Source organism: Ammospiza caudacuta, chromosome 10 (genome assembly GCF_027887145.1).
Source record: "Ammospiza caudacuta isolate bAmmCau1 chromosome 10, bAmmCau1.pri, whole genome shotgun sequence".
Classification (NCBI taxonomy): domain Eukaryota; kingdom Metazoa; phylum Chordata; class Aves; order Passeriformes; family Passerellidae; genus Ammospiza; species Ammospiza caudacuta.
In genome coordinates, this window is record NC_080602.1 from 18,680,895 (window position 1) to 18,701,954 (window position 21,060).

Below are 21,060 nucleotides of genomic sequence, written 5' to 3' on the forward strand. Positions count from 1 at the left end.
GGGACACATCCAGGAGTGCACACTGAACATTTGTAGAGGTGGTGCCACACGAGGAGCAGACCCTTATCAGATCTTTTCCTTTGTTCTTACCAGATAAGACAGACAGATAATCCCAATTCTCCTTCTTGATGTTTTCATTGATGTAGACACTTTGATTGTGCCCACTCCACTGTAAAGGAAATAAGTTTGGTCACCTGACAGCTTTTTTCTGTATGTAGTGGGAGTTGCTGCTGTGCTCTGGAATCATGCTGGTTTGAACTGGTTTGGCAGGAACAGGCTGGGACTCTGCAGGTGATGAGCACTGCACGTGAATTTCCTCACAGCTTGTATTTGAGTCTATTTACTTGTTCATATGCACAAAAATACTGCTTTTTTGGGCACACATGCATGAGTGAAGATCTTCATAAAGCTGCTCAAAGGCATGTACAGGTCTCACAGATGAGATCGATCCTGACTTGCTCCTCAAAACTGTATCAAATATGTTCAATTTTTCCCTTCCAATATGCAGGGCTTTGCATTTCATATGGCACTTTGGAAGTTATCAGCTTTTTCACTCAAAATTTATTTTGGGGGCTTTCTTTTTAAATCCCCAGAGAAAGGAAAAAAGGTTCCATTTCATCTGCAAATACAGATTTTGACTCTGGTTTCCTTCCAGGCTTATATCATAAAATTCCTTTTATTTGCATTTTATAAAATGGGAGTTAGAGCAATCAGGCACCAATTATGCAAACGGAGTAGATTAGTTTTCTTTTAAACTAATTCAGATCAAAATTGTTGGTCCTGGCAGGCCAAATTATACAAGAGAAGGGAGAAGGGAAGAACTGTATGTCTTGTCTGTTAGCAACAGGACCCTCATATTGCGACTTGGCTGTCACAGTGCTGGTGATAGCCAAGGCTGCAGCAGAGAAGCAGATAATAGGGAAGGGAAAAGATATTCACATTTTTGGTGAAAAAAGCTTGATTTTCAAACATGCAGAATTGTATGACCATACATTTCAGCAAAACATTTTGCTCACATGTAAATTTCCTTGTAGCTTGGGAGTTTTTGATTTTCAGGCCCTTTCTACCATCTGTAACTCAATCTCTATTTTTTAAAGAAATTGCAGACATCTGTTTAAATACCCATCTCTTCCGTCAGATGGAATTTTGGAATCAAAAATATAAGCTCAAAAATAATACTAAAGTTGGGTTTCATTTCCAAGCAACCACAGAGTGGCATTTTCAACACTCCCTTCCCAATCTGCCCACTGTGCTGTGCTGCCTGGGTTGGCTCTCCAGGACAGCAGCAGTGTCTGCTCTGGGCCCTGAGCTGGGTAAGGGGATCCTGCTGCATGGGGGCAGAAAGAGATGGGGAGGAGGAAAAGATCCTCCCAGGCTCATGGCAGGAGCCAGGGGAAGGAATGGGATGGAAATGTAGGATGTTCCTGGAGACTGTAGTGAGAAATGTGGTTTTATCTTTTTCCAGCCTGTCCTTCTCCAAGTCATCCTGTTTCCCACCCACCCTTCTCCCTGGGTCTGTGTGTGCCAGCAGGCAGGTCTTTATCCCCCATTACCTCCAAGGGTCACTCATCACTGTGTCCCAATTGTCTCTCTTTCTATAGAGAGGCTGGGGCCAGACATTTCTGAGTATTTTCGTTTCCCAGAACTGCTGCCTTGGCTGCCTGTGGGAGTTTGTACCTCAGGCTGGTGCAAAATACCTCATTCTTTGTGTTTCTCTTGGACTCACTCATCAGTGGACTTTAACCTGCAATCAGCTCCTTGCTTGCCCGACTGGAAAGGGAAGACATTTCCTGGGCACAGCAGAGTCTGATTCATTTCCAGCAATGCCCAAAGCTTTTGTATTTCCCTGTGGGCTGAGCTGTGGGGATTCTTTGCCTGGATAATTCTCCAAGGACTGAGCAGCACTGACAGTGCCAGGTGGGAGTGAAGCTACACAGAATTTCAAACCTATTTACAAACCTGAAGGTTGAGATGGAGTGGTGATACCCCAGACAACTCACCTGAATTCTGAAGGACACAAGGGGCACCACACCACAAGGTTTCTCTCCTCCAGTTGTAAAAAATACCTTGACTTAGAGAAGTCAGACCTGGCTCGGAGACTGGAAGTTTGCAGGGCCCAGGGCCCACGATATCAGCTATGGGTGTTTTTCACAAACAGGGATGATTTTCATTTGTGAAGAAAACTGTTTGTCTCCACAAAAGCTGTATTTTGCACCATCCTCTGAAAAAAGTGTTGAGCTTTTCACCTTGCAGACTGCCCTATAGAAAGCAATTGAGATGCATTTAAGAAGTAGGATAATGTCCAAAATGCATTAGAAAAGAAAAACAATAAAACCAAACCAAACAATTCCTCAAACCCACAAACAAATAAACAAACCTTACCGGCCTTAATTTATATCACTTTCAAATAAAGTTAAAGAAAAGTTAAATACCTTGACTTATACCAGTCTTTTTGTCTAAGTCTCGCTAAACTACAATAATTAATCAATAATAAAAGTGAAGCCAGAGAGCCACAAATCATGATGGTACTACTACACTAAAAACTCAGATCTCAAAAAGTGAAAAAATAGCTATTTGAATAGAATAGCAAAATTTCAGCTTCCACAAAGAAAGATACCAGGAGTACCTTGGTGAAAAAATGCATTTTAAAGGCCTCCATTGGGTGCAAGTTGGGTTGGGTACCTTCTTGGACAGTTCAAGGAATGTTTCTGCATTCCTAATTCTACCCAATATTACTTTGTCCTGCAACACTACCTGGATGACAAAACACATAAATGCTACCAATCAGTTAAATAAACATAATTGATTTTCTCTTTTTTCAGTTCAGTATTTTTCTTCTCAGAAAATATCTACTGCCAACACTCTTAAATACAACCTTGCAAAATTCTACATAAATTTTTGTCCCTAATGGTAAGCACAGATTCCACTTTTCCTGGGAAATGTCACGGTCCTTGGGGGATGTATAAAATCCATACTCTTTGAAAAATCGGAGCAAAACTTTATTCAATACAAATATTTTTTAAAAACCCCAAACATTTTAGAGACAGTTTGCAGCTCAAGCACCCAGAGGAGCACTCTCTAGATCCAGAGTCCTTTCCTGGGTTTAGAAGAAAAAGGCTGGCAGGCAGCAGCAGCCATGGGTAATGTTAAACCAAGGTTTTCATCCTCAGTTCACTTTGGGCTTTGGAGCCAGGGGAGGGGTCACTGTGCACTACCATGGGACAGGACACCAAACAATTCAGTTTAACATCACAGGACTTGAACAAAAGGGAGCAGGACACTTGCAACTTCCAGAAAAGTTTTTAACTGTGTTTTGTTTTAATTTAGTCTTTAGCCAACAGAGAAATATTAATATACACAAATCAAAACCTTTTCTATATACTTGAGAAAATGAAGTCAACACTACAAAGTATGGATGACACATATGCTCTATTTTTCATTTACTGTTCTTTGCAGAAGACCATATGATTTATGCTGTGAATGTACCAACATTTTTAAAGTTTAATTTGATCATTTTCATGCAGGAATAGGCTAATCTTCATCCATACTCACTTTCATTTATTACTGTTCTTCTGCTTCTCTGACTGAATATTCTCTATGTCCATCTGGTAAGCACGCTTTTCCCAAAATAGTTCATGACCACTCTTCCCTATGTTTGCATGAGAGATGTACTATTATTATATTTGCATGGAAGAAGTTAGGTGATCCTCCAAAAACATTTCTCAGTGATATCATTTGTCCAGCTTGTAAATGGATTTACAGTTCTAAATGTGACATCATAAGTGGTATGTGACAGAACATCTAAGCAAGAAATATTTTGCAATCTTCTGCGAATCTAGCCCGAATTGCTCTTTTTTAGATCCTGTTTGTTTGCCCAAAATAAACTTGGTCATAGAGAATAACCTGCAGCTATTGTTGTTCACTAGTCAATATTAAAGCTGAACTGTAGCTGGATTTAAGAGCATGGCTTTTGAGATACAATTCCACAGCATAAGCTGTTCTGGGAAAGAGCAGGAACCAGCCCTGGAAGCATAACAAAGCATGTTTTGAATGCACAGGACATGCAAAGCCACAAATGCCAGCCAGCTCCACATGTTTAAAGCCACACTCAACACACCAGAATTTCCTCGAGCACAATAACGCCTGCTGTGACGAGTAACTAAACTCTTGAGGAAACAGCTGTTAAAGTGCATTTTCATCTCCAGCTAAAGGAATTTTCACTACACAAACACGTTGAACAAGGTGATGCTTTGCATTTTCCTTTGTTTTTACATGCAGGCATCCCAAAGCAATAGCATCCAAACAGAAGCCGGCCCTGGCCCCCATGATACCCATGGAAAGAAACCCTTCTTTCGACTTCACTGGGATCATGATTTGGTCATAATTGATTAATCCTCATTCCATTCTTGTGGCACAAGGAGGGATACACAGAGATCCCTTCACACATCAGTGCAGCATGGTGTTTCTGGAAAATACCAGCTGTTCCAAAACAGAGGAGCCCAGCATGCAGTTTGAAACAGGACGCAACAGCCAACACTATCTTCATCGGGAACAATACAGGAAATGCTGAGTGGCATCACTTAAAATAGATTTTGGCCAGCATACAGGGATTAAGAGACTTAATATTCAAAAGGTGCTATGGGACCTTAAATAACCATAAATAGTCAAGACTCTGTACTGGTGTCTCACTGGAAGAGCAGCAGCACACTCACTGTGGAGGTTCCTCATGCCATGGGAGCACCGTGCTTCCTTGCTGGATCATCTGCAGCTTTCAGCAGGGCCAGAGGGACTCCCATGTCCCACAGAGAGCCACCACAAAGTCCTGACCCTGCGGAACGCAAAATCACAACAGTACTTGGAACCAGTGGAACAAGGATTTCGCTCCCTGGAAATAGTCTGTGAGATCTGGCAGCAACATTTCCCATCAGATAGCAACCGTGAGATCTTTGATATCTTATATAACTGCTATCCTTAAATAAATCATATATCTAGTTCATCATTTTTTCCCCTGATTTAATTAGAATCGTGCTTAGTTCTTCAGGTTGGTGAAGTCTTATCTTGCAATATGCTGCAGATGCTACTGCTTGGAGATTAATGTTTGCTTTTTAATTAAAGTTTTTACTTGAGAGGTTTGTGATATCCTCACACTACCATTTAAGACTAAGAAAATAACTGTGTATTATTCTTAAAATGGGCAGCCATAGCATAATAAGAAGCAATCATATTCAGCACATCACCACGATCTACTATGTGCTTTTCATTTATATGTGAGATTTGATTTTCTTAGCTTGTTTTTAATGAGCCTTCATCAGAAGCTCCATCAGAACTATGAATTTTCTATGATAATATCTCTATATTTTTTAAGTTTAGACTGTTGAGTAGTCAGCAAGATCTGCACCAGTTCCCCACCAGCATCAGAAAGCTCAGCTGAGCACTGCCGTGCTAAGCAGCTGATTGCCTCCACAGCAGGGCTCTGCAGGTGGAGTGGGGAAAGGGAAGAAACAGCCATAACTCAAGAAAGTGGGAAAGACCTGAAATGGGGAGGGTGAGCAGGGCCACAGGAACAACAGCACTGAGGAAATGGTCCAGGAGAGGAAACTGCTGCAGGAGGCTGGGGCAAAGGTGGGAGAAGGAATTACAGCAGAACTAAGGGAGTTAAGGATGCTGTGCCTTGACATCTGAGGCACAGGGGTGCCCCAGGAGGGCCGGAGGGGGTGCAGAGGGGTGGCAGCCAATCCATAATCTCCTGAAAGATTAGGAACCCTTGTTTGCTGGAAAGAATGATCTCAAGTCCTAATTTAGTAACAGGAGGGAGAGTTGTTACTGCTCTGAGCAGTGTTGGCCCAGACCCCCAGGAAAGAACCAAGCCCCGCACAGCACAGACATAAACTGAGGAGATAGTGCCTTGTCAAAGAGTTTCCAGGTTCTGTGGAGGGCAAGGCTCAATGCAGGGATGCACAGAGGAGTGCTCCCAACAGGGAACAGGCTGCTCAGCCCAGCTTTGCAAAATCCTGCAGGCTTCTCTGCAGCTCAGCTAATTCACTTAAACCTTATTTCACTGTAGCACAGTGTGGTCTCAGTGCTGATTGGTATGTCAGGAAAATTCTGATTTGCAACTTTTAAAAGTAGTAACTTAACACTAAAAAGACACCCTCAATTTGAGTTAGTACAAAGCTGGCCTATAGTTCAGCCCTTGCTTTCTCTAATGGCCCTTAAACTTAAGAGGAGCTGCAAAGAACGTTCAGGAACTCTCCTTACAAGACAAGGAAGGGAGACCAGCTCCTGTACCAACAGCTTATTGGTAAAGCCGTCTGGGAAGAGCCGTGTTTAGTAAATGATGGAGGGAGCATTACTTAGTCCAGTTCCACTGACCTCAGCCTTGAGAGGGAGCAAGACCCTGAAATGCTGTTTTATTTCAGTGCCTTTAGCAGAACCTGAACCCGTGCTCATCCCTGCACAGGGACAGGAGAGGCAGGAGCAGGGGCTCCATGGCACATCTGTGGTTTCAGACCTGGGCCTCAGAATGAGCACAGGAGCCTCAGGGCAATGCTCCAGTGCCCACAGAATGTCACCCTTCTGAGAACAGAGACTGGAGTTAAACAGGAGACCTGGGTATCCACTTTAGAGGCTGAATATTTGACTGTATCTGAGGCAACTGACTGGAGTGCCACAGGCACACTGCACCAAGTGTCCAGCCCAGGAGAAACGCTACACCTTTCCTAAAGGCACAGCCACTCCCCCCTGCCAGATCCTGGGCTTTGCAAGGATCTGAGATTCTGATTTAAACACAGCAGCAATCGCTACCAGATGTGCATGTCAGGCCCTGAACACACTGACAGCCCTTAATTGGTGTGACCAGCCCTGGGCCCCCCCTGCCCCAGGCATGGGGGCCCTCGGTCCCTGCCCAGGCTGCTGTGCCTGCTCATCTGGCAGTGACCCACGTGCTGACCTGAATTTCTGCCTTGCTTGGACTTGTCTCATCCCTGTGAACTTGTCTGCCCTGCTGAGCTCTGCCAAGCCTGGCCAGCCCTGCTCAGGGCTGTGGGATGGGCTCCTGCCCTGCCAGCCATGGCCCTCCTGCCCCTCTCTGCTCCCTGACAGCAAAGAGCAAATGCTCTCAATTCCCCTTCCCAACTCAGATGGGTGCTACTCATTTGTATTTGACTTACAAGTTGGTGTTTCCATACTGCAGAGGATTTGAATGTTTTAGACTGGATATGGACAAAAGAAACGAGACAAAACTGAAATGAAATATCCAACTGTAAAAGAAAATTGAGTAGGAATAAAATCTAGTGCTAGAAACTTCTGCAAGTACCTTCTTTATATTTTGCAACTGTCTTAACAATAGGTAATCCATGGTAGCACTGATTCACACATCCCCACTTGCAGAATTACTTGACATCTAAAAAGCTTCTGAGTTGGAGTTGAGACAGCGTGATGATCATGATGAGTTTGATATCTGAGCATTTGGCTACTCCACTTTCAAGCAGTTCCACAGAAGTACATTTAAAGTGCCTGAATATTCCTCCCACTTTTTCTCTTCTTTTTACTTTTTTCTTTCCAATTTGTACAGCACCTACATCTAGGAAATGACATAACCTGTGCACCAGATGTGCTGTGCAAAACTTCTGCCTGCCCCCCAGCCGCAGTGTGGTGTGCCCCACGGGGTCTAACCCACCTCCACTCCAAATGAGGAACATATGGAGCACCATGAATGGCAGCAGCAAGACTTCACTTTGAACTACATTCCTCCCATCAAAGGGTCCTCTGTCTTGCCTTCCTCTTCTCCATTCCTCTGGGTAATCACAAGGAAAGAACTGAACATTTGGAAAAGCCTCCTGGGGACAAAATCATTGCTAGTGTAACTCTGCTGAAGTTAATGGTGTTGCACCTTGGATTAAAATGGCACCGTAATATTAAAAACCAGAGACAGCGTACTACCCTGTAATTACTGTCTAAGAGAGAAAAAAATAATAAAAATGATTCATTCTTATAGACCCCAAAGGGCATAGCTGGCTTAGTCAGTTTAAAAGGTGAAAATAAAAGAAGGCAGCTAGTATGTAGTGATTTTAAATTTGTATATATGTTTATAAATATGGATAAATGACAGTCAGATTTTAAGAGCAATACACTAGAAATATAATTTAATGTGACTGTGATTTTCAAAAGACAGACAACAGAAGTAGCTCTTAGGGAAATTAAAGGCCTTTTTTCATGCTGGCATAAGTTAGGAAGCAAGCACTCTTGTAAACTTTATGCAAAGGAATTGGGCCCCGCAGCACCAAAATTGCTATTCTGTAACACAATCAAGCACCAAGAGTTGCGTTTCTCCCCCTTTTTAAAAAAGGACAATTTTTTTTTTTTTTTAGCCAGTTAACATTTAAAGGTATTGTTATGGAAAGGAAACATTTTTTGTATTAAGTTTAGTGAAGTCATTAGAAATGTGCAGTCTGTTCCTTTATGGACTTCACTTTACAACACCATATGGAGGTGTGTGAAAGACACTCTGAAGCTCAGTGATACTGTACAGTACAACAGCACAGGCAAAGCAGAGCTCTGACAGTGGAGCTGCATGGGCTTCAGAGGCATTTGTCAGCTGCAGCTGCTGTATTTCCGTCTTTCTTGTTATTTAAGCGAGGTTCATCTAGGCAATAATCCTTTCCAGACAAAGGAATAGAATGCCATGATGAGAACTCATCATGGTCCCAGAGAAAGAGCACAACCCCCAGTATTTGTGCAGCCTGGCTGAGCAGGATCTCTGCTCACCTCTCTCCCAGGGCAGTGAATGATGGAGCCAACACCTGGCGCTCGTTATTGCTCAGCTGTCCCCTGGTGGTGTGACAGCCCCTGTGCCCACAGAAACACAGCTTTCCTTCACGGCTAATCAATAACAAGGCTGCCACGCATGCCCTTTGTACCTGCTGGGGCCAGAACACAAAGTCTTGCTCTCCCTAGCTGTGCCAGACATCACCATTTCCTAGAATAAATCACCTGGGGAAATCAGGTTTCCTTGTACAAACAAACCAGGCTTTCAGTTACACAGAAACTGAGACATTCAAAAATAACAGAAGGAGAGGGAAATTGGCTGACAGGAAACCACTGAGGAGTTTCAGCAAGCTAAGAAAAAAAAATCAGGTTTTGAAGACAAATTTTCACCAAAATATTTTCTGAAATGTTACTTTGTTATTAAAAACCCTCAGCAGGATCCATAACCATCTATGGAGGCTTCGCTGCTTTTTTGTTTATATACAAACATTCCCTCAATCAGACAGGCCCCAATTACAAGTAATGTTAGTTTCTTAGTTGATTTCTCAAAGTAGATATTAACATTAGAGAAAAAGAATTCCTCCTGTTTAAAGATACAGAAATGCCCTCCCCCCCCAAAAAAATTAGTTCTCCTTTTCCCGTGCTACTGAGATAGACACAGGCTGACTTTTCATTAAAAATGTCACAGCTGTCAAGCTCTACTGAGACACAGCAATGAACACAGTCTTAAAGATAACAGAAAATTGCAAAATATATAGGATGTAAAACAAATAAATTTTGAACAATGTTTTCCTTTTGCTCCTTGGTACAGGCTGGTTACCCTCTAGACCCACCTCTTTACCTAAGAATTGTCTGTTTTAAGAAGGGCTAGAAATTAATTTTCAAATGAAAGTTGAGTATAAAGAAAATACATGAGTCCAGAAGCTGGGGATTTAGGAGAAATATCAAATACAAAGTCCTGTGACAGAACAGCAAGAGTTATCAAGGCCAAATAGTACAAAAACCCCTGTCATTTTCCATTGTTTCAAGGCAAACAAGACTTTGCTAGTTTTAGCACATGCTCCTTTGTTCAGCCAGGAAGATCCATTCTACAAAAGCTTAATTAATTTCCAATAGGCTACAAGGAAAAAGTCTTAGTTTAAAATTTAGAAGATAAGACTTTGTCTTTATCACTCTGCAGTAGACTTCAGAAATGCTGATTATGAGACCGTGTTCACACAAAAACAACACATTAATTACCCAGAGAGCCTTGAAGTGAGCAGAAAGATTGCAAGAGTGGATTATCAATTTCTCTGTCTTGACAACACTTGGAGCTTGACCTTTTAAGCACTCAGGCACCTAGTCTGTAGGTATGTGCTATGTGAGGCATTCAGTGGGTGTTGAAAGTTCTGCTCGGTGACAATACTCATTTCTGAGTGCCTTTCTTCCTTTAAAAATCATCTGTCACTTCAGGTTTTATATATGCAGTTTGAATTTCAGAATAACACCTATGAGAAATCTTAGGATATTGCTTGGATCATGATCTCTTTCTTGATACAACCCAAAGCAGCCATAGAGACATGTGACAAAAAAGAACCAAAGCAAATGTATCATAAATAAATATATATTATATATAATTGTCTGCCACTCTGGCTTAGCCATTCCCTAGAAGTGTTTTCCTATGCAAAATATGCTGATGAGAGCACCTTTCCAATACTGTAATTTGTGAAATATACTGCTTATAGGATTACAAGGGGCCCATGCCTTCAACAGAACTTATATTTATGCCTAAATTATGTACATGTATGGATGACTCGAGTCTATAATTAAAGGTTTAATATTAAGTTTGATCTTTTAATGAAAAATATTATCCATGAAACAGCAGACCAGAGCATCAGAAATAAAGAAGTGTGTACCTTTTATTAAGAATCATCTCCTTAACTTTATGCATGAAATCCTCTGTAGACACACCTGAAACTGCAACATCCAGTGATCAAAATGAAACATGTCTGGAGAAGAAATAAAATCCTACTTACCTCTGCCCATTTCAAAGAGGCAGTCAGTAGAAGAGGGATTATAAGGGGGAAACTTAAGTGAAAAGATATTATTTTTCAGCCTCAATGATAATTTGTTTGGCTTAGAACTAGCTGTCCAGGGTAAGGGGTTTGCATTGTGCTATTTGGATCGAGGTCATCCTCTCCTGTTCTGCAAGTGACAATACAGCCCTGCTGTAGATCTCACAGGAGAGCAGATTGTAATTATTGCTGTTTATATCAAACAAAAGGCACTTATTCGTTCTAATATTTTTGGAGAGTTGGTTACTGCTATTGCTGTTGCTGGGGTACTTTGTTTCAAGTGATCTACCTGATTATTAGTCTCTGTGCTTTGCTAGTGCCTGCGAGCAATAGAATCTCTAGCAGAGCTTGTACAAAACCATTGCTTTCTGAAAGGGTCCATAAAAAAACCCATTTCTTATACACAGCACAAGAGACCGTTTAGAAATCATTGGCTGAAGTGTTGTGGGAATTAGTCAGCACTGCAAAGACACGGGCGCTGCGGGAACAAGGCAAACTGGGCCCAGGGACACCGGCACCACTTCTGCTGCGGGCAGGTGTTGGTGCCCCCAGCCCAAACCTCACCTGTATTAAAGGTGACAAGGCTGAAGTTCTGAGGCTCACACAGAATTTATCTCTATGAAGGGTGCCAAGACTGACCGCCACCTGCAGCACTGAGTGAATGTGTTGCTGGTGCAGGCACCACCACAGAATTATTTTGGTTTACACCGAGTTATTTGCCTGCCAAAAAGCTTCACGTCATCTTACCTTCCTCACGTAGCAGTCAACACATCCCGAAGCTTTTTTTTTACCAGAAATACACTTAAATGGCATCATAGACTTAAATGGCATATTATATGCCTTCAAGGCGAAGGTCTTTGGCAGGCACAGACGCCATGCTGACTTCACCTTTTTCATTTGCACCTCTCGGTGAACACACAAACATTTCAGGTGTCACCTCCTTAAACCCGCGGGGCAGCGAAGGACAGCGCCACAGGAGCCTCATTCAATCAATGCTGCTCCTGCCAACGCGCTTGGTGCGCAACCCTGACCGCAGGGAACCGCTGCTTCCACACCTGCCCGCCCCTCCCGCCCCGGTGTGTCCCGCCCCGGTGTGTCCCGCCCCGGTGTGCCCCGTCCCGGTGTGCCCCGTCCCGCCCCGGTGTGCCCCGTCCCGCCCCAGTGTGTCCCGTGTCCCGCCCCGGCGCGGGAAGCGGCGGGGCCCGGCCCGGAAGAGGCGGGATCGCGGCGCGGATCCGCCGGCTGAGGCGCGGTGAGGGGCGGCGGGGCTGATGCGGGGGAGGGAGGGAGGCTGTGAGGGAGGAGGGAGCGGGAGTGGGAGCGACCCCGACCCCCGCGTTCCCCCTCAGCTCGGTCCGGCCCGCTGTGAGGGGACTGGGCTCCGGCGGAGCCGCCCCGGGGCAGCCAGCCCCCTCCGTCTCTCTCTGCTTGGCCTTGGGTGCAGGAGGGTGCCCGGCACGGGCCCCCGCGGGATGAAGATGATATTAAGAGCATAAACTGTTACTTATGGAGGGGAGCACCTCCAGCTGCTCAGGGGAAGCTGGAGCGGCGGGTCCCCTCAGGGCAGTGCTACCCCCGCCGCCCTCAGGCTTGAGGAGCGAAGTTCCTTAGAGATAGCCCGTAATGAAAAACTAACGAGGTTAGCTGCTGGCGGAGGAAAGGAGGATGAGTTATTCCTGCAGGAATACCTCCTACACCTGCCTCAGGGAGCTGCGCGCTGCCACTGGCGGGGGAGGCTGCCCGGGGCTCTGGGGCAGCAGCGGACACCGATGGCTGAGGCCGCTGCAGGAGCACCGCAGCATTCCCCGGGAGCACCCCACTGATCCGAGAGCCGGGCTGCGCTTGGGCATTGAGGGTGTTTATTTTGTGTATTTTAGCTCTTGGGGTCCTGCCAGCAAATCTTTGGGAGACAGCAGAAGAGCTTATTCTGGTAGTCCAGAGCCAGATAGTGTGTTTTAAATTATGTGGGGCTCGTTGAAACAGTGGGCTTAGAGCCTTTCTGATTCACTGTTAAGAGGAGATTTTGCTGATGGATAGTACCAGGTAACACCAACATGTAAACGGCAAATGCATATATACAAAAATAAAGGAACTAAGGCCTTAAACACAAATCCCATCAGACAGTCATATTATGAGGTAATTCATCATCTTCTTAGGTGCTGACCTTTCCCTGAATCAAGTTATTAACACATAAATTACTGTGAATAAATCTGATTATTTTGCGTGTCTTGCGTGCTGGTTATGGGTATCTGTAGGCTTTGCATGGTATTCTACCTTAGCAAACTTTTGAAGTTGATTGTAGGAATTGCTTTCCTGTCAAAAGTCAGTGTCAGGAGTAGATGGAGAGCGTGTTCTGAAGTGCTTTTTTCTGTGAGGCATCTATGCTGTCTTCCCAAAACCCAACAGCTGTGTTAATCTGAGTGTAACTTTTCCTTGTCCTTCATTTCCAGTACATGGATTTTGGCTGTTATTACAATGAGAGTCTTCATACATTGCTAAAGCCACTTTTGTTGTGTTCATGTTTCAAGTTCCCAGAATGACCTCCTTGGCTGACATGCCCCCAAATTACGAGATGATGTTTGCCCATCGATTCACGTCGGATGATGAGGAATACCAAGAGTATCTAAAACGCCCTGCAGACCCCCCTCCTATAGTTGAAGAATGGAGAAACAGATCTGGTGGCAACCAGAGAAACAGAGATCGGTATTGGTTTTGCTTTTTAATTGTGGTTAATTCACAAGCACACTTAAATGATAATTGATTTCAGAAGTATAGGAGTCTGTTCTAGAGTCTGTTTAAGAGGAAATATAGTCTTCTCTGAAAGGTAATGAGGTTTTACATTTTCTCCTGGCTGGCAAAGTTTTTGCATTGAACATAAAAGAACTAAATTATTTGCTTTTTAGTAAAGAATGAGCTGGAACCACTGAACCCATTGCCCTGGGTTTGTTATTGCTCAGCCAGAAACATTTTTCCAGAGGGGAAAGGTAAGACTTTTGCAAAACTAAGCAGCCTGTCTTATGTTGGATGATAACTGGCAGAAAGATGTGCAAAGTAACAGGCTGCTAGTGTGATTATCTGTTACTAGCTGTCCAGAAAGCATTTCATTTGTAAGCTAAATATTTGCTATATTTTCAAGATTAGCCTGTAATTCTTTTATTCAGTAGAAGTGACTGTAAAATCAATCATCCAATCTGTCTGGCAAGTACATTGTTACCTGCCAAAGCAAAATACTTTGAATTATTTCTTCAAGATGTAATTGCAGCTTTTTACTGAATTTTGGACAGATTTTTGAGGAACTGAAAAACAACAATTACAGCATGTAGTACATTTGGGAATTCTAACATCAGCCTTTAATATAAAGTAGTTAAACTCAGTCCAGCCAACAACTGGAAAAACTTCTTAGCTAAATATCTAAATAGGATTTGTGCCTTATCTGAAGAGAAGGAGGACAACATTGTAACTTTTCCTCACCTTTGAAGCTTGTCATTAAATCAGATTAAAAACAGGTGATAGTTTAAGATGTTCTCAAAAACTTGGTGGTTCTTTGAACTGATGAACTCTTACACCTACACTATGGTCACAAAGTGAACTTTTTCAAATGTTTGTCAGCACCACACCATTTGCAAACAAAATTACTATGAGGCAGCTCAAGCCTTGATAGAAATTGAGATAGGGCTGAAAAGACAAAATTGAGACTGAACAATGGCTAAGTACAACTGATAAAGAAGCAGTGTTTTAGTTGTATGTATTTGAGGGAATATTCAGATTCCAGGACTCAGTGCTGTTAGGTGGCTGTAACTGTACTGAAACCTGCTTTGCCAAAGCTTTCAGCCTTGAAGCTGCTGGATGGAACCTGGCTTTGATGCACTACAGATGTGCCTTGGGGTTGATTTTTGGTCTGTTTGAGTCTCTTTTAAAACTTCCAGCAGTTGAGTTTGTGTATATATGAGTTTGTCATATATACATATAAATATTTGAGTGTATTAACAGTTACATGATAGTTTCATGAAAACTGCCAAATGTAGAATTCATTATAATTCATTTTTTTAGCCTTGATATAATTTATGTCAGACTTTGATCTATCTTCTCATTGCAGGTTTCAAGATGGCAGATACTTTAGAGGGGACAGATACAACTGGCAAGGTGACTACAGATCTAATCAGAGGCCAGACAGAGGCTGGGGTAACAACTACCAGCAGCACAGACAAGGACAATCCTACTCCTCCCACTATGGACAGTATGGCTACAACTCCTACAACCCAGGGCCCCGCTACCATCCCTACTGAAATCCTTGTGGGTCCAAAGTCCAGTGATGCTATGTAACAAATTCAGTTAGATTTTAGTTTTCTTATTTTTTCCACTGTTTTGTAGATAACTGAAGAATCAGTGTTACAGTTCAGTGCTGTTTTCCTGTAGTGTGAGATGGAAAAGGGAACTCCTTTTATGAATAGTAAAAGCGTGTTACATGGGGTTTGTTTAGACTCTAGATTTTAGATTAAATTTTTAACTCCTTTTGTCTGAATATGTATTGTGCACGTTTTTTCTTCCATCACTGAGATTTCTCTGTTCTGTTTTAGAAACCAGAACAGGTGAGGGAAGGACAGGATAGCTGTGGTTTGTATGCAGCCTGGAGCAGTGGCAGATTGCCTTAAGATAGCTCTTTTTGAAACTAACGTGCTGTGTCTTTCTGTGGAGAGAATTTCTTAGTTTGGCTTCTGACAGTGAGAAGCTCAGTTTGGTTTGAATTTCAGATGCCTTAAAACTGAGAAGAGAGATCCTATTACTGAAATACTTTATGGGGGCAGCTTAGTGTCTGTTGACTCAATGGCTTCAATGCATTTGCAGTATTCCTCTTAAAATGTGGTCTAAAAGTTGGATAAAAAATAAGTAGTTAAATATATATCTTCTTGTAGCAGTTCAGTGATATACAAGTTTTACCTGAGAAATAATAACAAATTAGATTAATCTGTGTTATTTTCAAACAAATTCGGTGTGTGCGTAACAAATTTTGGAATTCCCGTTTCTGTAAAGCTGTAAAACTTCAATGCTACTGTAGTTTGTATGAAACACTTTGTGCATGTTCTAGAAAAAAGAACTATGATCAGTACTGGTCTGTACTTTTTTCTGTATGGGAAAATAGCATAAACAGTGCAGAGTGTTAACTCAGTTCTTAGAATTTAAGATGTATGGAGTTTTTTTAAGTATTCACACAATAAAAGTATAGTTCACATGCAAGGATGTTTCTGAGTGTTTCTGAAACCTACTTTTGAGACATTCAGGATTGCACCTTTGTCTCCTCAGCCAGCAGCTGAACAAGGAGCTGGGCTGACAGCTAAGTGCTAACCCTGGGCAGCTGTGGGCTTAAGTTAGAAAAATGGCCTACTCAGCTGCAATCAGAAGGATGAGACACATTGTGATTAATTAGAAGTCTGGAGCGTTAATCCACTATCCACATTTTGCTCTAATAGGGTCAGAGTTCCCTGTTTCCCCATTTACATGATCAGCTAATTTGTATCAAGGGAGCAGTGTGTGTCTTTGTACTTGACATTTTCTTCAGCTGCTGTGCAGAAACAGGGCCCCATCCCTGCTGACTGCTGTAAAAGTCATGGCATTATGTGATAAGGAGTGCAAATTAGTGCATCTTGATTTAAAGACAAAGTACAGAAGTCAAAAGCAGAGTCCTCCAGCTCATCAGATGCTTTTAAGAGCTAAAGGGTGTGTTTCACTGTAGCTTTTACACAGGCTGTGGTACACAAGTGTCTTCACCTACCTGCTAAATATTTGTTTTCTGCTTTTCATGTTAGCTCTGATACAGGACTTCATCTCCTGCTCCCTGAAGTATTTGCCTTGAATTCAGTTAGCAGTCTTTTCACAAGAGGTTTTTTCCTCTCAGGAGTTCTAGTGGATGAAATGCACTGCTTTGAACCCTCATTAATACAGTGTAGCTTTACAAGGGGAGATACAAGATCATGCAAAGTTCTTACATCTGCTCTGTGGAAAGCCTGCAAGTCAGTACCCTTGGTGAAATTCCCATTTAATTCAGAATCCTGCGCAAAGTGCCAAATAGCCCGGGCTCCCCCTCCCAGAAGGGAGTGCATCTCTTCCTGCAAAGAGCCTGAGACTGCCAGCTATGGCACGGAAGGCAGGTTATGCCAGGATGTTCTTCCACACCATCTGGAGAGGCAGCTCACCCAGCAGAAAGAACAGAGCTGCTTCATCTGTTGCCTTCCTCAAGCTATTTTATTATTTTAATTATCTTTCAGCTAGTGAATAAAGAGTTCTAGCAGGGTTTTGGTGGGAAGGGACCTCAAAGATCATTTAGTTTCAACCACTGCCATATCTTCCCCTAGACAGGTTGCTCCAAGTCCCATCCAACCTGGCCTTGAACGCTTCCAGGGATGGGGCATCCACAGTTTCTCTGGGCAATGTGTGCCAGTTTCTCACCACCCTTACAGGAAAGAATTTCTTCCCAGTATCATCTAAAGCTGCCCTCTTTCAGTTTGAAGCCATTCCCCACTGTCCAGTCACACATGTCTTTTTTAAAGTCCCTCTCCAGCAGCCCCTGGAGGTACTCTAAATTCTCAGAAAGAAAAGAGCACCTCTTCTGAGGAGGGTGCTCTAAGGTCTCCCCAAATTGTTTTCCAGCTCTCTCCCTGTCCTCATGACAGCATCATGAATCCCACTTTGCTGGCTGTGCAGCAAAGCATGCCAAAAAAATGCCAAGGGCAAAGTATTCCAGAAAGTGGCAAATCCAATCTCCAGCATTGTGGGTGAACTGTAGAAGCAGATAGATGAGGATGGTCTAGGTGGAAGTTATGAAATAGAATCACACATTTCCTGCTCTTGGCTCTCTTATTCTGAATTCCTTGACTGAGATCAGGAAAGAGACAGGCCCCAGTGTGACTTCCCAGCTTGTGTTTTTATATTCATGATGCCCATATGCCTTACCAGCAGCTCTCAATTCAACCTTAAGGGTTTGTATTATTTACAAAGCTTTTCCTTGGAACAATTATGGCAAGAGTCTAATTTGGGAGGTAGGGGGAGAGGAATACATTGCTAAATACATGCACCAGACAGAAAGATAAATAAAATTCAAAATATAGTATCTAATTTTCCACTTGGATTAATTGTATTTATGATAAAGTCCAGTTTACTGTCTCTGCCAAGCTAAACAAAACCAACTGAGTATTGCCTGCAATTACAGTTTGTGCATTACAGTGTGTTACAGGTGAGAAAACTGAAGCTGGGTAACTTTAATATTTGCAACTTCAAACACTACAGAAACTGTTTGCTTAAACTATGCTGGAGATTGCAGAGTAAACATTAAAATTCAGTGTCTGGAATCTGACTTTAGGAGATCTCTTCCATCTGACATTTGCTCAGACATCATTATTACCATGAATAAAACAAAGGTAAGTGTTATGTATTAAAAAATAACTGCCATGTTACCAAGAGTGTGAATGCAAAGTTCTGAATAGGGCTTTGCAGCAGCTCTAAATCCATTCCTGAACACATACAGTGATTTGCATGGCTTGTTAACTGATACTGAAGAATAATCATTCTAAATTACAGGTACTGTAGCAAATAACTAAGAAAAATCAATAGCTTTTGTACAATTTCTTGACTAGCATTTTAAAAAATGATAAAGGGTTTAAAAATCACAGCTAAGCCCCTAGAAACTCAAATGCAAAAGAACATGCACAGTAAAAATAAAATTTAAAAAAAAATCTCACTGTGATTTGTGAGATCCAGTTTTACTAGTTTTCAGTGCTATTCAACCTCTATTTAATTCTGTCTGTGCAGCTGGGAACAGAAATGTGCAGATGTGCTTTGAAAGGTTAGTTAGAAGCTGAACTACTTTCAAGAAGCTCTAGTAGAGATTTCAGACTGGGTAGAAAAATGCCATTTGCAATATAGATATAATCAACATTCAACTCCTGGAACAAGGAAGATATCTTGATCTACTGTTTAAATATATTTTAATATATTGCAGCAGTTATACATTTGAATATATTTAAACTCATACTCTTAGTTGCTAATAACTATTCTGCTTAACTAAGAACATGTCCACATTTGCTTCATACTGACATGTTGGAAGGGAAAAGCTTTTTCTATCAAATTAAAGAGAAGGTTTTATCTGCCACCACCCCTACTCCTTAGGTAAAACAAAAATCTCTGAATTACACAACACCAGGGAGATTTTCTGGCTGGTCCAACTGTGCTGTCACACCTTCTCTAATGCTCAAACAAGAGGAATATGAGCATCAAGCAAGAAGGAAGGGAAAGCAGGACTGCTCCCTCCTGCAGGTGCTGGCCACCTTGGGAGCACTTTGGCAAAATTGCATCTCCTTTGCCTTTCATTCATTGACCAATCGGGAAAAATTGCTGTATTCTATCCCCTTGTCCCTGAATGTTAGAAGAGAGCTGCATAACCCTGCTGAATTATGCACAGTGCTGATGCTCTAATGCCCAGAAGCTAAGCAAGATTATAGGGCAGATCAGGTTTCCCTGAAAGCACCTAGGGAAAAGGCAGCCTGATTCCAGACACACAGAGGTAAACCCAGAGATCAAAGGCGAGTCCAGTGGCTCCAGCACTGCCAGGAGAGTCAGTGGCAACTGTGCTCTGGTGGTGCACAATAATCTTGCCTCTCAAGAAGCTCATTTTTCCATTAGGCCCTGAAGGCTGGAATGTATTTTTGTGTTTACCATGGCCTATATTTTTCCTTCAGAAAGCCTGGACTGCACTTAGTGGCTGTCAGTCCTCATTTGCTTGTGTGAAACAGTGACACCAAAGTGTTATTTCTGTACAGCCCTAAGTACCCTGCCCTGCTAAAATGCACATTTACTGCAAGAGATGGTGGAAGTTGCTAATGCCCACGTTTTATTTCAAGTCTAATAAACACAGCAGAAGAAATCCTCTCACCATCCTCAATGCATAACTTCACAATTAACTTCTGTGTTATTTGTAACTAGCATGACAACTAATTAATGTTGTCTTTATCCTAACTCAGAGATGCCTTTTTAAAAATCAAATCTTACTTCTGCAGCTTGCTTTTTCCCCCACTGAAGTATGGGCTCTCTTTTATTTTGGGGGGTTTTGTTGTATGTTGTATAATTCAAACTTTGCTTCATTAATAAAAGTACTGCTGAGGTAAAAGTTAAAAGCCCAACTATACTGCAAGACATTTCACACGACTTTTGGCCAGGTTTAGCATGATCAGAGAGTGGATGCTTTGTGTCCAAAGTCATGCCTGAAGTTTGTTTCTGAAGAAATCCTTGAAATGATACATTTTTCTATTGAAAGTGTGCTCAAGAAAAATAAAGTTACAATAAGAATTGCCAAAAGCAGCCAGTCCCAAATAATTACATATTCTTTTTTACATATAAAGAAAATTCTTTTTTCCACAGCAAAGACCTGGTTTTCAGTCATCATGGCATCTTGATTTATGAATGCCTCTGAGACCTAAACCAAAGTACATTTAAGAATACTGCTTCAGTGGTTTTAATGGTATGAGCATTTAAACACAGCATAGAAAAGCTCTGGAGTTTAGATCTGTTTAGTGCAAGAGCTCTGTGGGGACACACATTCTCCTCAGATCAAGCTCATCTTACTCATTTACAAGACACACACTTGAAACACAAGCTCTGAAGTGAGCTGAGGGAGCATCAAGCCTGGGGTACATATGTTCCTCTAAACCCCAGCTAAACTCCTGTAAGAATGAAAAGGAGCTTTACCTTAAATTGCCAACATGGGCAAATCCTATTTCTCCAGGCTTGTGGCTCAGGATAGTTCTATTAGAAGGAGTAATTTATTTTTATGTTCTAAGAGAAAATGGGAGTGGAGAGGTTGTTACAGTGCTGGCAATGAAGGGAAGGAGCGTGGCTGAGCTAAAGGATCCTTTCCTGGCTCTTTCCCCATGTGTCCTGCAAAGGAGAGCAAGTGCTGAGATTTGACTGCTGCTCATCAAGTGACTTTATGGCCACATCACAGCCTGGAGAGTGGGAAACAAAAAACAAAAACCAACCAAATTAAAAACAAAACAAAACCCACCCAAAATAAACCCCAAACCAAATTCCTCCCTCCACAGACTCCAGGGACCTCCCCATCACAGAACAAGCTGGCAGAATGCAGAATCTGGAAGCAGTTAAGCAGCTGCCTCGTTACACTGGCAGGCTTAAGTCCTTAAGTAAGGTGGACAGATGCAAGGGACAATAAACAAATCACTGTTTATTACATACC

The 21,060-nt window shown here is 42.4% G+C and overlaps 1 protein-coding gene across 2 annotated transcripts; it reads left to right on the forward strand.

Annotated features, from left to right (window-relative positions):
• The first annotated feature begins 12,029 nt into the window (after positions 1–12,029).
• Positions 12,030–16,045, forward strand: RAMAC (RNA guanine-7 methyltransferase activating subunit). Of its 2 annotated transcripts, XM_058811555.1 has the most exons (3): positions 12,030–12,072; positions 13,349–13,523; positions 14,917–16,045. In XM_058811555.1, the coding sequence occupies exons 2-3, from the start codon at positions 13,357–13,359 to the stop codon at positions 15,104–15,106; spliced, it is 357 nt and encodes a 118-aa protein (XP_058667538.1). In that variant the 5' UTR covers positions 12,030–12,072; positions 13,349–13,356; the 3' UTR covers positions 15,107–16,045. The 2 variants fall into 2 exon arrangements, with proteins under 2 accessions (XP_058667538.1, XP_058667537.1); XM_058811554.1 differs by lacking the exon at positions 12,030–12,072 and having other exon boundaries at positions 13,339–13,523.
• Positions 16,046–21,060: the final 5,015 nt, after the last annotated feature.

Coding starts and splice junctions, on each gene's coding strand:
- RAMAC (XM_058811554.1), top strand. CDS start 13,339: ATGTTTCAAGTTCCCAGAATGACCTCCTTGGCTGACATGCCCCCAAAT. Junction 13,524..14,916: donor AACCAGAGAAACAGAGATCG/GTATTGGTTTTG, acceptor TTCTCATTGCAG/GTTTCAAGATGGCAGATACT.